Genomic DNA, 19,818 nt, shown 5'->3' with positions numbered 1-19,818 from the left:
TTTATTCAAAGGATTTCAGAACATGGCACCATTTCTTCAGGAAAGAAAGCAATTTCTCTCTCCCTCTTGAAGTGCGGCTTTAGTGTCATCCCATATTGAAGTAAAGTCCTCTAGTGAAGTGAAGTCCTTTTTTAGAAAGTTTGGTAGCCAAAACCCTTGTGAGCATAGCCCTTACGCCTCCTCTTCTACATCAGCTTCTATGAGTTTGCATTTGAAATTCAGAATCTGTTTAATCACTCCCAGCATTATGCAATTCTAATAATTTAAGTCTAAATATCCAGATTGTTGCATACGCCAAGTTATGGTTGGTTCTAATTGTATGCTACAGCTATTTTGGATGCAGAATCTCTACATGGGAAATTATTCACTTACCTGTCTGTTTTCTATCTATCTGTTTTCTTGCAGTGACCATCAAATTTGGATTATTGTGTTCTAGACTAGGTAAGCAGAACATTTGCTTCCAGAGAAAATGGCATGGACATTTTGTATATTCTTAATGATTTGGACAGTATGTAGAGGAGAAAATGCTTCAAAGTGTTCTGCAGCTCCCAACAACCGCTTTGACTGTGCACCAGAAAAGATCTTAAACGAGGAAGAATGTGAAGCTCGTGGGTGCTGTTATATTTCCGATGATAGTTTGGGAACTGGTCAGCCTGCTTGCTTTTTCCCACCAGACTATCCAAACTACAAGATGACTGACTTCACTGAAACAAACTATGGATACACTGCCATCCTCAGTCGCATGAAACATACATTTATGCCTAATGATCTGATGAAACTGCGCATGGATGTTTTTTTTGAGACACAGTACAGATTGCGTATTATTGTAAGTACAGTGATTGCTTTGACTAACTAATGTAGTCATTACATTTTTCTTCCTGTGTTTGCATAGGCTCCCTGCGGTTACTCCGGTAAGTTTAATGGCTCTTGGCCCTAGTATGTGTGTACAAATTGGCTATGCATATGTGCTATCACATTCTGCATGCTGACACCTACCTGGGAAAAAGCTCTCAAGTGTATTAGATGTGGAGCCCAGAGAGCTGACCCATAGAAATGGCAAGAGTCGGAAATTACATCCCATACATACACTAATGCAGTGGTCTGTGCATTTGTTTATTCTCACAGTGCATCACTTTAATAAATAAGGTGCTCTTATATATCAGTGATTTTTTTTTTTAATGCTCGTTATTCCTATTCAAGGTATTTATCATCTGTAATTACAAATTTAGCTCCGACACATTTGCCTTGCTTGCCCAATATGATGCTCCAAGGGAGCCACATCCATCTTAGCTATTCCATTCTATTAGAGAGAGACCCATGGGAAAAAAATATTCCTGACCAGCCACCCCATTATCTACCATGGTAACCTGTTGTAAAGTCAGAAATCAGGTTACAGGAATCTCTGTTATTCTTTTATTTATATTACACTTATCACAGGTAATTACGAGTCCTGTTTAGAGGCTAAAATATTAGCTCTGAGCAAAATTTGTATTAACTCTTGCAGTTGGGCTACCTCCGCACTGCATGGGTTCCCTGCTTATTTTGTTCTATGGAAAATAACTAACTCACCCAATTCTCCCAGACAGCATGCTCTTAGGTCCTTGCAGGATCTCTCCCCCTCTAGTGCAGTAGTCTAAAGCTGGCCATACACCTTACAATTATCTGCAGATTTTCTGTGGTCAGATGGAAAAGGTGCAACAGATTCCGCCATCTACACTTTACTGTGTGGAGGGAGTCATCTCCACCAGGGCCAATCTGTTGCACTTTTTCCATCTGACCACAGAAAATCTGCAGATAATTGTAAGGTGTATGGGCACCTTAACACAGTGTATATGAAGTGAGGATGCAGAGGGACATTCCATTGCTGCAGAGGAGGAGACAGGCTGCAAGGAATGCTCTCTCACCAGGCCAGCCTCGAGCATTGGGTGAGTATATTGCTCGGCACTTGGAGCTCAAAAGTATCAGTACATGTACTCGTACCGAATACTGTACTTGGTATCTGTGCACCCCTAGTTGTAAGGTAATTTAAAAAACTTACGATCTGCCTATCTTGGACAGGCAGATCATACTTCCGATGGGTTGGGCTTCCGATGACCGCGATGCCAAACAGGCAGTGTGCGCTTGCGCACACCGGCCGGTGCGGCTGTTATCTTTTCGAACATGCCACAAACCTGCCGAACATTGTACGATGGTCGGCTGGTTTTCAAACATGTACCTAACGTAAAAGTCGTGCGACCTTACAGTAGCAGAGGTCGCAAGGCTCCCACACACCTTACGATAATTGTACGATTGCTGGATTTCCCGCGATTATCGTACGATTATCGTAAGGTGTGTGGGCACCTTAACTTTGTTATTTTCCTCCCTAGACCAAAACGGGAAGTCCTAGGCCAAAATGGAGCACGTCCGAGGGGGTAGTGGGAGCCTCTTACATGTCATCATAGGACATGCTTGAACACATGTTCACATCTTTGACAGTTCACAAGTTGAATGTTTGTATGTAGGGGATAGTTGCTTGAAAAAAGTTTTTTTTGTGTGTGTAGTTTTCCTTTTCCAACTACTACAAAGATAGCACAGAAGTATTTGCACTGCTGTTTTACTTTACAACTTACCTCTTTTTCTTGTTCCGCTACACACAGATAAAAGACGCAATTCAGAAGAGATATGAAGTTCCTATAGAGACACCACAGGTCACAGAAAAAGCAGACCCTGTCCAGTATGATGTACAATTCACTAATGAATCCTTCGGCTTCAGAGTCAGCAGGAAATGCAATGGGAATGTTTTGTGAGTAATAAATACGAGAAATGGAACTACCTCCAATCGCCAATTTAGTGCTGCAATCTAGGGATGAGCAAATTTGCCCAGGTTCAGTTTGCAAACGATTTTGCACATTTTGCTCGAAATACCAAGTTCACAAACTTTTTTAGCAGACCCTATTGGGGGGGGGGGGAGATCCTTGTTGTTCAATTCTAGCCATTTGCAAAGCTTATAAGCAAGCTAATGTCAAATGATAGGCATGGTAAGCCAGACACTGTTATAGGGGACAGTGCCAGTAGGGCCTTTTCATGCAGCTTCAATTGCTACATTTAAAATACACAAATTCATTAAATTACAGGCTTGGGGCATGCCTTAACCACTTGCTGACCGGGGTGTTAAACCCCCTTCCTGTCCAGGCCATTTGTCAGTATTCAGTGCTGCAGTACTTTGACTGACATTTATTCAGTCATGCAACGCAGTACTACGTTTGCCACCTGTCCAGGATTCACCCGGACAGTCTGGGTTTTGAATGCTGTGTCCGGGTTTTATGGCAGCAGGAACCCAGACACAAGATGTCAGGCAGACGGGGCAACCAAAATTAAAATAGGGGCTACTGGCCCCCCACAGAAAATAGTCTCAACTGTGATATTTCCATATGAATGGGTGGCGCTATTTACATATGAATAAGCCACAACTCATTCTTCCCGCGTCACTAGTGTGTTCGGTTTTTGCTTGAATAAAAAGTCGCACCCCTACGCAGTACTGAAATAAAATTTATACAATTTTTTAGGGACACATAGAGCTTTCTTTTGGTGGCATTTAATCACCACTAGGGTTTGTTTTTTGTACTATATAATGAAAAAAGTTCAGAAAATTTTGAAAGAAAAACATGTTTTCCCTACTTTATGTTATAAAACATTTATCAGCACCCAAATTTTTGGTAAAATATGAAAGACAGGGTCACATCGGGTAAATAGACACCAAACATGTCAAACCTCAAAATTGCGTGCGCCCGGGAAATCGCAAAAGCCTACTATGCCTAAATTTGGCCATAGGCGACGCTTTAAAAGCTTTTTACCGCTTATCACTTTTGTGTTATCAGTAATTAATGGCCCTAGAGTTATTGCTCTCGCTGCAACCTTTGCGGAGATACGTAACATGTGTGGCGTAATCATTGTTTTGGCACGTAGGCGCACCCAACGCGTATTTACATTTATATGTGCATGCACACGGGGGACTTATTTTTTTGGTGTTTTAAAAAAAATGATTTAATATAAGATTTAATATTTTTTTTTTTTACACTTAAACAGGTCTTTATGTTTTAAGTGTAAAAAAGGGACTAACAAGCACCCTATGTGATAGATAATACACAATGACAGGTCCTCTTTATGGAGACATCAGGGGTCTTTAGGACCTCTAATGTCACCTAGTGACCCCCAAAGAAGCTGATGAAGCAGAGATCTCAGCCAGAGAAATGACAGCTAAATGCGGAATTGATGTAATAGACATCGCGTCCACCTTTAGAGAGAACGCAGGAGAGTTCAGCGGTGGGGGAATGCGGATCTCTCCTCCGTTCTCTGTTCAGGCAGCTACTGTGCCGCTCCCGGGCTCACAGGGGAGACAGGGGAGCCCGGGATAACCGGGGAGGGGGGGGAGCGGCAATGAAGGGGGAGCGCCACAATGGAGGGGAGGGGGCCGCACACCTCATGCAGTAATACAAGCGATTAGCCAGCTGTAGAGCCGGCCGAATGCTTGTATGTACCAGCTGGTAACGGCTGTTTAGATTACCAGTGGGACCCTGCTCGAACATGCCCGCGAGCCGGAAGAAAATCACGTAAATGTACGTCCTCCCTCTGGGAAGCATCCGCTGTCCGCCTGTATTTTTTACTATCTATGGGTGGATGGCAACTAGTTAAAGCAAGGATATTTTTACGTGACCCTGGGCTATATAAAACAGGTATAAAAAACATTTACTGATGATAAAGAAATTCAGCCACCTCAGCGTCAGTCATTGTCTCCCCACCTTCGGCCCCGCCCGCTAACGGTCGGTTGGTGTCACTGTCTCTATCACCAACAACCACCCCACAAAATGTCTGCTGGAAAAAAAATTACCCTTACCCTTTACGGGTTGATAGTGGTGCACGCTGCCTGGGGGGCAGTGCCATCTTGCCCAGCTCATGGCAACCAAAGATGTCACTGAGCTGGGCGGTTGTCATAGGTTGTTAAGAGCTTAGCAACCTGGGATGGTCTGGCGGGATAGGGGACAGCAGGTGACCCAATGAGATGCCCCCTGAGGCAACCGCCTCACACTGACAGTAAAGATGGGATTAAGGTGTACGTTTAATAAACTGTGATAAAACTAGCTTTATCACGAGTTAACTTTACTCAGCAGATCTCTTTGTTTTTCTCGGCTGCACAGAGGCTGTTTAATAACCTGCGAAAAGAAAACTTATCTCACGTAACAGCTGTGAAAGGCTGAGATATCTCAGTGATCAGTTGAGAAAGCAATGTGGGGAATGTATTCTGAGCTGCACAATGACATCCTTTGTGATAATCTGCAATCCTCCTGACAGGATCGTAGTTTAATCTGCCAAACCACCCATTAACAATATTACAAAGCACCGCTATAGCAAAGTGCAACAGTTATTTCACGTTGAAATAAAAAAAATTGATTTTTGATTGTTTTTCACCCCTGAGGGGCGGGCTTCCGATGACTGCAATGCTTAATGGGCATTGTGCGCGTGCGCACACCGGCCTGTTCGGCATTTGTCTCCCGAGCATCATTCAAACCAGCCGAAAAATCATAAGATTTTCGGCTGGTTTTCTAGCAGGCTCCTTAGACAAAAGACGTGCGATCGTACCGTAGAAACGGTCGCACGTCTTCATTCACACTGCACGATTCACGTACGATCGCGGGACTTCCCGGTATTCTCGTACGAGAATCGTGCAGTGTATGGGCACCTTTACAACCATCGCAAGACTTTTGTCTTGTGATGGTCCTAAGCTTATTAAAAGCTAGTACGATCTGCCCATCTTGGGCAGGCAGATCGTACTTGCGATCATCGAAAGTGCATGAAAGTTCCGATGACCGCAATGAGGGGCGGGCTTCCGATCACTGCAAACGGGCAGTGTGCGCGTCCGCACACCGGTTCGTTCGCGTGCGCACACCGGTTCGTTCGGCAGTTGTTGAACAAGCAGGCCACTAACCAGCAGGCCGCTTTTCAAGCCTGCTTGTTCGACGGAAGATGTGCGACAGTACAGTAGAAACGGTTGCACGCCTTCCATACAATGCACGATTATCGTACTCATGACCCACTTATGTTTGACATTCTCATTGTAGGGTGGACACCAATATTGCCCCATTTATCTTTGCTGATCAATTCATACAAATGTCTACATCTCTTTCATCTTCCTACGTATATGGCCTTGGGGAACATCTCACTTCTATCAACTTAGACCTCGAGTGGAAAAAACTCACATTTTGGAACAGAGACCTGATTCCACGGGTAAGAACAAGGAAGGAAAATGTGATAGCAAATATATGAATTCTATATGTATGTGTATATGTTTTGGAAAACTGTTGAAATATAAAGATTAGTAATATTAAATACCAAAGGTGTGAGGATTTTCTGTCCAGCATTTCTCCTTTTTTGCTTAACATTGAACTCCACCCTTAACTTTACACTTGCATGGTTGTACAAGCTTTTCTTCTGTACTGAAATTGGAAGCTGCATCAAGTCAGATAGAGCTCACATTATTTGCTTGCTGGAGGGTATCCAGCATCATCTAGCTTTTTCTTGCCCAGCCTGACTGTCACTGGACTCCCCCTTTCAGTCAGTGGATTTCAGTTCTTTCAATCATGGAGGCTCTCCCTTACACGTAGCTGAAGTATGCATGCAAATACAATCTGCCTAGGAACGTCCACTTCTCCAGACTGAATTCTACCTTTCAAGGCATTTTGATGTTTGAACAACTCATCCCAAGAGCTAGCCTACTGTTGGCATCAGGGCTGAGGACTCTAAGCAGTAGTCGGAGAGGAGTACTGAGGCAGAGTGCTCTGATGTTTTCAGGAAGCCATGATCTGTCTGCTTTGTATAGAGAAGCATATGACAATATGACAGTGACAATATAAGGTATGTAATAAAAACAGGTTTTATTTAAAAATTTAGTTGGCATATTAATACGGTGGGGGGTAGGAAAGCCAAAATATAAGCAGAATAAACCTCAGCTTTATTTTTATTTTATTTTTAACAGCATGTTTATATAGAGCTGAGCTCTAGGCAGATATAAAAGACAGACATTAATGCAGCTCTATAATCCTTAATAAATCACAAATGTGTCTTTTAACCGCCCTGGTGGTATTCCCGAGTGTAGCTCGGGGGTTACTTTTCCATACCATAAGCGGTAACCCCGAGCTGCACTCGGGAATGCGGCATAGCATTTACTTACCTTGTCCCTCGAGCCGCGCTGTGTTCTCCGGCCGATGCCGGCATCCGTCTTCCGGGTTCCGTTTCTTGGGAGCATACGCGTCGCAGGGGGGCGGAAGAGGCGGGAAATTTTTTTTAAAAACGACAAAAACGAAAAAAATTTGAAACAAAAATAGAACGAAAAATGACACACAAAAAAAGAAAAAATCATACCGCCAGGGGAGGTTAGATAGGATCTGTGTAAGTACCTGGATTTGACTTGGCATTAGCCTATTGCAGTCCCTGTACAGCAGAGCGGGATATTGCGAGGAAGAAGCTGTACAAGGAGCTAGTTAGTTCATGTGTTGACAAGAAGCATACTGATGGAAGGAGAGAGGGTAAAAGAGATATGATCTCATCACTGCGCTGCTTCTTTTTTCATTATCACAGCTTAGGATGGGTTAGGAACAACCCTGGGCTCAGAGGAAGTGGATTGAATTATGGTTATCAGTAGGGATTCACCAATAATGTTTTTTCAGTACTGAGTACCGATTTTCATTTTTTTTTATACTCGCCGATACCGGAAGTCCCATTAAGGAAGCCGGGTGGCGTGTAATCACTCGCCGCCTGGGTTCCCGATTAGCAGGGAAGCCTTCTCCATGTGACGAGGGAGCATAGAGATGGCTTTCTGGCCAATCCGGAAGACAGGGGCGAGTAATTACCTGGGCCCCAGCTTCCTGATTAGCCAGAAAGCCACCTCTATGCTCCCTGGTGTACTCGCCCAAATACTATACCTAAGTAATAGTATCGGCGCTAATACTAGTATCGGTATCGGTGCATCCTTTATTATCAGATGAGGAAATCTAGAGAAATGAAAAAATAATGCTACCAAAGCAGGGTTTGTTATTCATTTTTATCTTTCTGCAATAAAGTGACACTAAACTCAGGAGTTAAATCTCAAAAATGCATTGAAATAGGTTAATTAGTAACAAAAATGTAGGCTTTTTCTGCATCACTTATTGTAGATCCTTAAATCATCTCTAAATTGGTGATGACACGGTCCTTCCTTCTGGAGGGTGGTTACTTTTCTTCCCCATGGTCCCTGTGTGTGTTGTAAAGTAGCCAGTTACAACTCCAAGCTCACCCCCATGATAGACTACAATCTCACATTTAGTTTAGCAATTTGTATAGAGATTATGGTCCATCACAGGCCCAAGATTGGAGCGGTAACTACTTTACAACACACAAGGACCATGGGGAATAAAAAGAATGAAAATGGAAAAAATGATGTAAACATGATTGGTAAATGGTTGATGGGAATAAAAAAAATCAACAGAAAAAAAACAGTAGAAGAGGAAAAGAGAAGAAAGGAATTAAAGTGACACTAAACTCAGAAATTAAATGTTTAAAATGCAGTGCCTTAACTATTAACAATACTGTAGCTCAGGCCTCAAAATTTCCACTCGCCCCCTCGCAATTGGTGAGTGAAAATTGGGGGGTGCAAGTGGAATGTCAGCGATGGGGTGCGCCATGGGCGGGACCAGGGATGGGACACTACCGCCGCGGCGATCGCTCGCTTCCGTTCTCTCTTCTCTTTCTCGGCTGCTGCAGCTACAGAGCGGCCGAGAAGGAGAAGAGAGAACAGAAGCGAACGCTTGCCGAGGCGGTAGTGTTCCATCCAGAGCCGGAGCTAGCTCTCTGCGCTCTCTCTCTCTTCTCCAGCTGCAGCTTCGGGCTCCACTCAGAGAGGCGGCTCTGATCACACCCGTTATCGCTCCCTCTTCTCTTCTCCCGGACTTTAGGAATTTTGAGCCCTGCTGTAGCTTATTTGTGTATCACTCAGCTGTAGATCCTCAAATCAGCTCTGAATTGGTGCTGACACTGTCCTTCCTTCTGGAGGGTGGCTTCTTTTGTTCCCCATGGTCCCTGTGTGTGTTGTAAAGAAGCAACCACTTCAAGCTCACTTCCATGATGGGCTACAATCTTACATTTAGTCTACTAATTTGTACTGGGATTGTAGTCCATCACAGGAGCATGCTTCAAGCTTGAAGTTTTTGGGGGGTTTTTTTGCCTTCCTTTGGATCAACAGTGGGCGTAGTGTTCTGTTTTACGTTTTTCCTTATTTTTTTATTTCTCTTATCTCTATATGTTGAACTCGATGGACTTTTTTTCAACCTGACTAACTATGTAACTATGTAATTTTTGTTAATCAGGTACTTGAATGGATTTTTAAGATTTAACTCCTTAGCTAAGTGTCACTTTAAATAGGGCTGGTTAGAATTAGCTAAGGGTTAGCCGCTTGTGTCCCCAGTGCCATTTTAAAACTGTGCTGGGACAACAGCTATTCGTATGTGTCTGTGCCCTCATCAACCTGATTTAATCTTATCTTAATTTTTACGGTAACAATTTGGGCTCCTAAAGCAAAATGCATACGTTCACTTTTAGCTTTACTATTCCACTACAATACATAAAATTCACACTAATGTTTTTGTTGATTAAATTTTTGAGTAAACATATGGAGGTGTGCAAATTACATAAACATGGGGTTGGGTAAAATTGCAGGAAAATGTGTTTTCTTCCAATGTTTTACATTTTATTACCAATAAAACCCAAGGAAATAAAAATATATGTATGCAAATTAGCTACCACAACCCTATCTGTCTGGAATAAACATGGTGTAGTATGTTAGGGTAGATTATAAACCCTAAATTATATAACGTGCAGAATGGAGGCATCGCTAAAACAAAAAAAAGCTCTAGGAACTCAGGGGGATTTGAGAGGAAAAGGCCTGGGGACTCAAGTGGTTAATAAATGTTTAAAAAAATACATTTAATGTATTTATTTTTATGATTTCTTTAACTAATGTCGTCATATGCAGCTCAATAATCACACCTTTAACCACTTGCTGTCCAGCCAATTGTCATCAAACAGCTGGAAGGAACATTGTGCCGGAGGATGTTTGGGTGGCTATAGAGGAGTGTGTACCCCTCTCCCTCCGCCCCCACTGCAGCCGGATATCCCAGGTTCCACTATCCTCTGTGCAGGCCTTGGATCAGCACGCGGATCTCTGTGGCTGGATCGGAGGGAGTTTAGCGCACCTTTACAGGCTGATCTTTCCTCTGATCACTGGACCTAGAAGTGATGTGTACTACATCACTTCCAGGTTTCAGAGTGTCATTTATCTGAAGAGTGTCAGATCTCTGCTTCATTAGCTTCTTTGCGGTCCCTAGGTGACATTAGGGGTCTAATAGATCCCTGATGTCTCCATAAAGAGGACCTGTCCCTGTATCTGTGCTATCACCTAGCGGGCTTGTTATCTATTACCTAGAGATACACTAACAATGTACGTGGGGCCTCAGGTCTGTATGTATGCATTTGAGTGAGTGAGGCTGGTATTTACGCCATGTATCAAGGAAGGGGAAGTAGCTTTTTTTGTGGTTAGTGCAACTGCATTGCTGCTATTTCTCTGCCCTTCAGAATCTCAGTCTCACAGGATAACAAAGTTCCAAAGTTCCCAGTGGGTAGTTGTATCTTCCATGGCAGCAGGATTTATTTCTACTTCCTTGCCATGCTCTAGACTCAGTAGAGGACATTTAGAGGTGTTTGCCATTGCTATTCTCTTATTTTATTTTTAATGCAAGTTAAAAAAAAATTAGTCACTGTCAAAAATGCAGCCAACTTGTAGCTGCGTTTAAAAGAAAAATGCAAGTTTTTTAAACTAGACATAAATGAGCACTTAACCCTTGCATTGCAGGGGTAGCCCCAATGCAAGTGTTACTAAAGTTTCCTGTAGTTCTTTAATCTTCCTACTGCTGAAACTGTGCATAAGCACATGATTTCAGCACCATGGAAAGCATTTTGGCAAACATTCCCACAAATATGTATTCAGAGTTGAAAAATAGCTACCACTGACTGTGCTATTATTATTATACAGGATTTATATAGCGCCAATAGTTTGCACAGCGCTTTACAATATAAGGAAGACATTACAGTCACAATACAATTCAAGACAAGATGGTAAGGAGGGCCCTGCCCGTGAGGGCTTACAATCTAAAGATTTGTCCTGGCAAAAACCCCTGTCATTGAAACATTGCTCCACTGAAAAGTCACAGTGCGCTACCCTAAAAGTGCTTATAATTACATAAAATGTGTTAACCTAAATAAATATACATCTAACTATATATAATATGTGAAGGGGTGTAAAAAAAAAAGTCCCCCAAAGTTCCAACCAAAATTGATTTTAACTAAAAAGTGTTCCTAATCACATATAATGCATACATCTCAATAATAAATATAAATGTGGGGAAAACTCTAAAATCTCCTATTTTGCTAAAACACAAAGTGCAACAATATATAAAGGGATGCAAATGAGATTTTCAGTGTATTATGGCCTTCTATGTGGAGCTGCTGGAGCAAAGGAAATTTGTAATCTCAGCTCCATCCAGTGGTTATAATTCTTTCTCTCGCTCTCTCGTGCAAAGTGTCCAAAGACAAATCTTAATAAGCTTGTGTGAGCCATGTTTCTTCCAAGTGGAATCCAAACTCCACAGCAAAGCTGTCAGTCTTGTGGAAAATAAGAAATCCCAGTATCAACCTAATAGCCGTCTATAAAGATATAAATGTCACTATTAGTGCCACCCTCCAGAGTACAAACTAAGCAGAGAGTTATAATATAAGTCGATCTTCTATCATCCTTTCCACAGAACAACACATCTATCCCAATCCACAGCTGCTCATATATATAATATGGCAAGAAGGTAAACACTCACCCAGTATAAAACCCTTTTATTTAGTAAAAACTCAGTAGTTTAAAACTATGCACTCACATTTGTAGGTTCTTCCACAGCATTATGCATATGGTAAGAAAAATAGACTTGTGCATTAGGTTTTTTTTTTTTTTTTTTTTTACACACTTTTACATATTTTTAAACAGTTCTAATTATTTAGATTTGCACTAAATTAATTAGGAGCACCAGTGGTACCCCTACAATTTTTGCCTTCTGAGGCCGGGAAGGGAGTGGGTTGGGGGTACTGGTGGTTTACATTAGGGTGGGGGGGGGTTGTTGGCAGAGCACGTTATGGGGTAGGTGCACAGTACCTCTGTTCGGCGTCTCACCCAGCTTACTGAGGTCACTGGTTGCCAATTTTCAAGTTGAGCATATTTTAAATTATGAGTATGGGAGTTTAGATTTTTTTTTTTAACATTTTATAGATGTTGCAAATTATTAAAATTTTACAGTGAAATATGATTTTAAAAAGAATCAGCCATTTGTCACTATTTGGCTACACCTCTTACAAGATGCTCATAGTTTGGTTGCATCCTTTTACAAAACACCTGTATTTTGACCATGCCAATCATTTTCAGCAGCATGCAAAACATACTGCCACCGCACTGGTTAAATTTCCACCAGGTACTCAGATGAGTCCTTCAATTTTAATAGTAATCGTGAAACTTAAGGCCTAGGCTTTAAGGGTGTCTGGAGTGTTATTATTTTCAAAAAAAGCATTTCCCCTTCCTTTATTCATTCATTTCAGGAGATTGCTAACATTGCTTTAGGATCTTGTGTGAATCTCATAATAACATCATATGTTACATCAGGTTTAAGACTCAGTCTGCTTCTTTTATTCTAGAAAGATGCTAATCTATATGGTTCACACCCATTTTATCTAAGTTTTGAAAAGGGTGGTTCTGCTTATGGAGTATTCCTGCTCAACAGCAATGCCATGGGTATGTATTGTGTAATAATAAATCTGTTATCATGTTTAACAATCAGGAATGTTTTAAATGTCAATGCTTCTTAAAATGGATTTGGAATCCTGACAGGAAGATGATGATGGTGACGTGTGCAGTGTATGTGAAATTAAAAACTTTTGTATAGAGTGGGGAAGGATAAAATTCTTGTTACTGCTATCCAGGCCTCCTTAAGTGGGGTGGGGTTGTTACCCTCCCCATTCTACTAAAGAAATTTATTTATTTCTGCCTGTGTTGCATTTACAAAGTTTCCCTCATTTCCTCTCTGGTAAAACATGACATGACAGGAGGGGAAATCTAACATTGTCCTGAATAGCAGTAAAAACCAGACAGGGGTTCGAATCGGTCCTAACTCTATCCAAACCTGACATACACTTTAAGGCTCCATCCACACATAGCGGCAGCGGTAACATAAGTGTGGATTATGCGTGTTTGCGGCTATTACTATAGCTGGAGCGTGTAGAATCCGGGCATAAAATGGCGTTTGGACTATTTTGCGGGACCCTACTCTGACTTGTACTTAACCTTTGTATTGGATACTATATCCCCAAGGTGTTATTAAATAAATCAGATGGAGTGTTTTGTAGTTAACATAGTCTTATATATTCACCTGTCAATGCTGATGTAAATTTCAAATACTTACAACATTGATTTGCTGCAGATTTTGGGGTAGGGCCTCCCCGTTGGCATCTAGGAGAGCAGAGTTGACCAGATAAATCCTCTAACCATGCTCACTTCACCCATAACTCCCCCCATACAAGAAATTACATGTTAAAATAAACTGCATGCACATTCTTTTTCCCCGGAACAGCACAAGGCCAATTAGCATCAGGTCCAGTAATCCATCCTGTGAAAACTCTCGAGATCTCGCTGTTCACATGAACTGACTATTAATGCATTACAAACCCATTCCTGGCATCTGACAGATCCCAGGAATTGAAGTGTGGGACTGTAATTTAACTTTATACCACACATTAAGGTGCGTGCAGTATAGGCCCTAAATAATGTGTAATTGATTAAACACTAGTGACATTTAAGGCTGCTTAGTTCTAGATGACTATATTAAAGAAAGTCCAACTTTATACTGCATTTACTGATCTATTCCCAGATATCATACTGCAGCCAGCTCCTGCTTTGACCTGGAGGACCATTGGAGGCATTGTGGATATGTATTTGTTTATGGGCCCTGACCCAAAAACTGTTATTAAGCAGTATCAGGAAGTCATTGGTAAGAATGTCATTTAAACTTGTACACTCAATGCTACAGAAATGAATGTGGAACTGAACTCAAAAGTGAAGATTCGCTATGTTATAAGGGAAAATTATAAAAGTTTGTTGAGCCATAGTGGGGGCCTCAAAAATGTACCTTTTATCAGGAATTCCACCTGAAGGACAGCTGTTAACTTCCTGGTATATGAGGGTGTCTAGGTACCCACAGCCTCATAGCTGTATATCTGCAGGGAGAGATATAAGGCACTGCTTCCTCTGACTGCTGGTCTCATGAAATTGGAGTGAGATTTGGTCATGTCACTACTGATTGTAAGGTAATTAAAAAAACATACCATCTGCCTATCTTGGACAGGCAGATCGTACTTGCGATGATCCTGCTGAGGGGCGGGCTTCCGATGACCGCAATGCCGAACGGGCAGTGTGCGCTTGCGCACACCGGCCCGTCCGGCTTTTATCTTACTAACATGCTACACACCCGCCGAAAATCGTACGATTCTTGGCGGGTTTTCGAACATGTTCCTAAGATAAAAGTCATGCGACCTTACAGTAGTAGAGGTCGCACGGCTTCCACACACCTTACAATAATCGTAGGATCAAGGGATTTCCCGCGATTATGGTACGATTATCGCAAGGTGTGTGGGCACCTTAAGGAAGCAAATACCGGCCTTTACCAAGATGGCCACCTCCATAGAGAGAGAGTGTAGAATAAGGCATGGTAAGCCAGCAAATGACAAAATATCTGCTGCAGGTAGACCAGAGTTCAATGCTTCCAGAGTTCAATTCCTCTTTATATTGTGACAAGCAATTATTAGTAATGCCAGTAAAGTCGGCCATGCACATTACAATTTGATTGTTAAATCTCTTGAAATCTGCCTACAGCTATGTAGTGTGATGACTGATTGTTTTTTTATTTATTTATTTTTTAAGTAAAACATCCACCGAGTTCAGCATTTTACAACTGCAGACGTTTTTTTTCACCCAAAAAAAAAAACAAGCCTCCTCATGTAATTGTGGCCAATGTTACCACAAAGTGGACTGATACAAACCAAAGCAGATGGATCAGTTCTCTGGATACCCCATGTTATCCTTTAATAAATTGAAATGTTTATGGATAGCTTAAATTAGTTTTTGTTAGACATCTTTCTCAACATCAGTTTATCCCATTTAGATTTTATTCCTATAATTTATATTATTTTGTTTATGAGCTGTGGGGTTGATTTACTAATGGAATAGGGGCTGTTCTTAAAGTGACACTAAACTAGTTAAATCTTAAAAATGCATTTAATTAACTTAACTATTAACAACATTTTATATTTGTGTATCACTCTGTTAAAGGAGGGTGGTAATGTAGCTACCACTCCAAGCTCACTCCCGGGATGGACTAAAATCTCAGTACAAAAATATTAAACTAAATGTGAGATTGTAGTCTATCACAGGAGCGAGCTTGGAGCAGTGGCTACTTTGCAACACACACAGGGACCATAGGGAAGAAAAGTAGCCAATCCCCCCAGAAGGAAGGAAAGTGTCAGCACCAATTCAGAGATGATTTGAGGATCTACAGCTGAGTGATACACAAATAAGCTGCATTTTTGATCATAGTTAAGGTACTTGAATGTATATTTAAGATTTAACTCTTGAGTTTAGTGTCCCTTTAACAAAGTGACATTTCCCTTAGCTTAAAGTTCTATTAAAGTCAATGTTTTACATACATCTACAGCTAGCAAGCAGTAGATACTGTATATGAGAAAACATTTAAAAAAATAAAAGTTACCAGTTAACTTATGTCTGTCTCCGCCTGCTCCCAGCTGTAGATCTGTAGCTTCTCAAGTGGCCGTGCAGGTGGATAAGTGCGGACACTTGCGCAGTAGAGATCATCAGCGGGGAGAAACATAGAGGAGGTGAATGCACGCCGCTGTGAGTGTGCACGCCTGACATGGGACACGCGGAGTCTGCAGTGGATCAGAGAACAGCAGCAGCGTTGGATGGATTGCTAAATACAAGTGAAAGGAAGATGATGATCAGATCAAGAGTCTTTAGTTACGATAAGTCCTTAAAGAAGCATTGGGAAGGAATTGTGACTTTAATGTCATTTTAAATATCCAATCATCACTATATAAGGAAACTTAAAATAATAGGTGGATTTCATGCATATGAGTGGGTGCACAGTGTTGGAGTAGAATGAGAAATAAATGGAGGATCACCCGGTTTGTTCATGAATAATTATCTTGCCATGTGAATGATAATTATTAATTACTGCTTAACTTGCATAAATATGAGCAAATAGCAACTTAAATATAAGCTGATTTACTATTTGTTATAAGTTCTCTTCTCATAACCAGATTAATTTGCATCTATCTTTTTTCTTAAGGGTTTCCCTTCATGCCACCATACTGGGCCTTTGGCTTCCACTTATGCCGCTGGGGGTACAATTCATCTGCTATGACTCGGGAAGCAGTGGAAAAAACAAGGGCTGCTGGTATACCTCTAGTAAGAAAACTATATATTTTTTTCTATTATTTTCAGTTTAGCACTAGTACAGGATTTTGCCAGCACCTCTGTATCCATAATATATATATACTGTAGATATCTGTAAAAATTGGCTTTATTTCCCAAAAGAAGCTGATGAAGCAGAGATCTGCTTCATCAGCTTCTTTTCTCTGGCTATAGCAGCCAGATGACTGACAGGTGAATGCGGAAGTGATGTATTACACATCACTTCTGCATTCACAGCCCGGAGGGAGGTCAGCAAGGAGCTGATCTCACTTCCTCTTCCTCCTGACGCCCTCCCGACCCGATCCCGGGCCGCAGATGGGGCAGAGCACATATAGACGATCGGCAGGCTATAGAGCCGGCGATCGTCTGTATGTGAAACACCCGGGTGTTTGCATTGGTCGGTTCTTTTCTGCCGTGCGCGCCCGCTAATGCTGCAGTGCCGTCCGTTTTTTTACAACGGGCGGACGGCAACTGGTTAAAGAAAAAAAACATGCTTTACTCCCAAAGCAATACTGACTTAATGCCACAGTCAAAGGGACAGCTATCATGCAACCAGGGCCGGCGTTAGGCCTTGAGGCGCCCTGCGCGAGAAAGCTTTACAGCGCCCCTCAGTGACCACACCCCCATTAACCACACCCATTTTTTCCAATAAAGACTCCTATTTTGTTAAGCCCCAAAGAAACATATTAAAAAGTATGATAAAAATAAAACTTTTATTCAAAGATTTTAAACTTGTAGGCACAATATAAGTATTTTTTATTACATAAAACAACAGAAGGCAAACAAGTAATAAACAATAAATGTCAAACTAAAATAGAGTCTATAAAAATAAAGTGTCAGGATTTCATGCAGACCCTTTTTTCAAGTAAGTGTATCTAGAAAAGTAAAAATAAAAAACAGAGCACAAAACATAGACTACGTGTTAAATTTATGAATTACTATATGCCCGAATATGCGAAAACATAATAATTTGTTTAAGAATGTGCGGCGGCCATGTTTGGCCACCGGCGCTTTCTGCGAATGCGTGCCACCATCTTGGAGGCGGGGTTCATGACGTCACATGCAGATATTGGCGCCGCCATCTTGGTGTATACCTAGATACTCACTGTGTTATATGACGTCATGCGCCCTGCCTCCAGAACACGCCAGTGGTTGAATCTAAAATAGCATAAAAATGTGTTTTGTTTGATGAATTATTATTATTTTTTACTGTTGGGGGGGTTTCGGGGAAATATTAGGGGCCTAAACAGACCCCTGACATTTACCTTTTAAAATAGAAAAGAAATTGAGGACACAAAGTCCTCAATCTCTTTTTCAGCATCCTCTGTTCTAAATGAATGGAGAGCACACAGTACAGAGGCTTCCCATTCATTCAGGCACTGATGATAGTAAAATATTTACTGTCACCAGTTTATGAATGGGGAGGAGCCTCTGTACATAGTGCTACTCCCCATTCAGAAATTCATGAATGAACAGGAAGTGATGTAAATCACATCCTGTTCATTCATAACTGGGGACACATAGTACTATGTGTCCCCAGCTATTTACAAACACTGGAGTGATCAGACGATCACTCCAGTGTTTGCTCTGCACAGAGGATTGGTAAATGTCACTGATATGTACCGATCCTCGGCTCGGCCATGCACAGAACCGCTGTCATCCTGAAACTGACAGGATGACAGTGTGACGGACCCCCTGATACCCCGACTGGATATCTCCGTCTTAAGCCTGTTCCCTGGGTGCTGGAAGCCAGTGACTATGGCATGGGCTTACACCAAAAATCAGACAATACTGACTGTGGAGTGAAACATGAACTGGTTTATTGAAGAAGAGCACACCGAGTTTATACCTCACAGAATTCAGATTCATCTCAGAAGCATTCATTGTTACATCGAACAGTTCCCTCCCCTAGACAGCCAGGTGCTGCATTGGCATTTCTTAATTAGAGAAGAGCTTAATCCCATCACTCTAAACAATGGCCCCTCCAGACAGCCTGCTGCCTTTAGAAAAGTGGTTCACAGCAAGTCAAATAGTGACCAGCTCTCCCCAGATAAAATAATATTAAACTGGAAAACACACATAGCACACAAAGTTCTCCGGGGCAATGAATCTCTGCAGCCCTAGGTCCGTCACACACAGCGGCTCAGATCTCCTTGTTGCCACAGCGCCCTGTGCGGCTGCACAGCTCGAACACACCAAAGGCCGGCCCTGCATGCAACTCCCTACCATGCTAATGGCCACATGCGATCAGGAGTGTGTTGGTGCTGCATCTTAAAAGAAAAAAAAAATCATGCAGTCTCCTGTATAAATGGAATAAGGCTGCAACAGGCAGTCTTTCCCATCTCTATAGAAGGTGGTATTCAGGGGGAGGGTGTTAAAGTGAAACTTACTAAAAATGAAGCAACAACAGTTTAGTCTGCAAATTGATTGTTCAATATTTAAAGTGTATGTCCAGACAAATTATTTTTTAGCTTTGTATAGCATGGGGAAGGAATTAGAACTTCTGCCGGGTTTTTACTACTATCTGGGGCTCTGTTAGAGAGATTTCCTCTATGTCATTTCAAAAGTAGCCACATCAGCTACACATATTCACCAACTGCCATTTGCTCCACTGCTGCTCTGTTCATCTACTGAGAACAAAGTAAAATGCTGGCTAGTTATGTGTATAGTGAGCATAGTACTGACCCTTCTTACGCCCATGTGACTTGGCAATGGGCTGCTCAATTAGCCAGCTCTTAACCCTTTGGAGGGGAGAAGGAAGTCCTCAACCCCATGTAAACTTTAGCTCGTAACCTAAAGTATAATTTCACTTTAACAGTCAAATTTGAGAAAAGCCCTTTATATGTTTGTTATGTGTTCCTATTCACACAACACACCTAAAGACAATTTAAAAAAAATATTTTACATTTTAGATGTTTTGTTGCAGGCGTCATGGCTGATCCACGTTTTTCTGAGCACCTCCACAGTGATCTGTCCTTATAGAAGGACTGAAATGTGAGGATTGTGTTTCTCTCTTTAAATTCATTAACATATGATAAAATATCCTGTTTTTTAATCCTTTAACCCCCTTGTCGGCCGGCCACTCGGCCAGCTTCGGCTTTCACCTCGGCCCAGTCGAGCCGAGGCATATGCGTTCGGCTCGTCTGAGCTGCTCGGCCGACTACGGGAGCTGTACGGGCTAT

The 19,818-nt window shown here is 41.8% G+C and overlaps 1 protein-coding gene across 1 annotated transcript in view; it reads left to right on the top strand.

Annotated features, from left to right (window-relative positions):
* The first annotated feature begins 405 nt into the window (after positions 1-405).
* The window catches only part of LOC108792971 (lysosomal alpha-glucosidase-like), a 62,703-nt gene continuing 43,290 nt past the window's right edge, over positions 406-19,818 (top strand). Inside the window, exons 1-6 of the mRNA XM_018563866.1 lie at positions 406-826; positions 2,637-2,782; positions 6,096-6,261; positions 12,793-12,889; positions 14,022-14,141; positions 16,512-16,630. Coding sequence (XP_018419368.1) covers positions 470-826; positions 2,637-2,782; positions 6,096-6,261; positions 12,793-12,889; positions 14,022-14,141; positions 16,512-16,630 — 1,005 coding nt within the window. The 5' untranslated portion in view covers positions 406-469. The remainder of the gene's footprint in view (positions 827-2,636; positions 2,783-6,095; positions 6,262-12,792; positions 12,890-14,021; positions 14,142-16,511; positions 16,631-19,818) is intronic.

Source organism: Nanorana parkeri, unplaced genomic scaffold (genome assembly GCF_000935625.1).
Source record: "Nanorana parkeri isolate BGI_ZX_2015 unplaced genomic scaffold, ASM93562v1 scaffold706, whole genome shotgun sequence".
Taxonomy (NCBI): Eukaryota; Metazoa; Chordata; class Amphibia; order Anura; family Dicroglossidae; genus Nanorana; species Nanorana parkeri.
The sequence above is the reverse complement of the archived record's forward strand: the minus strand, read 5'-3'. Positions and strand labels throughout refer to the sequence as shown.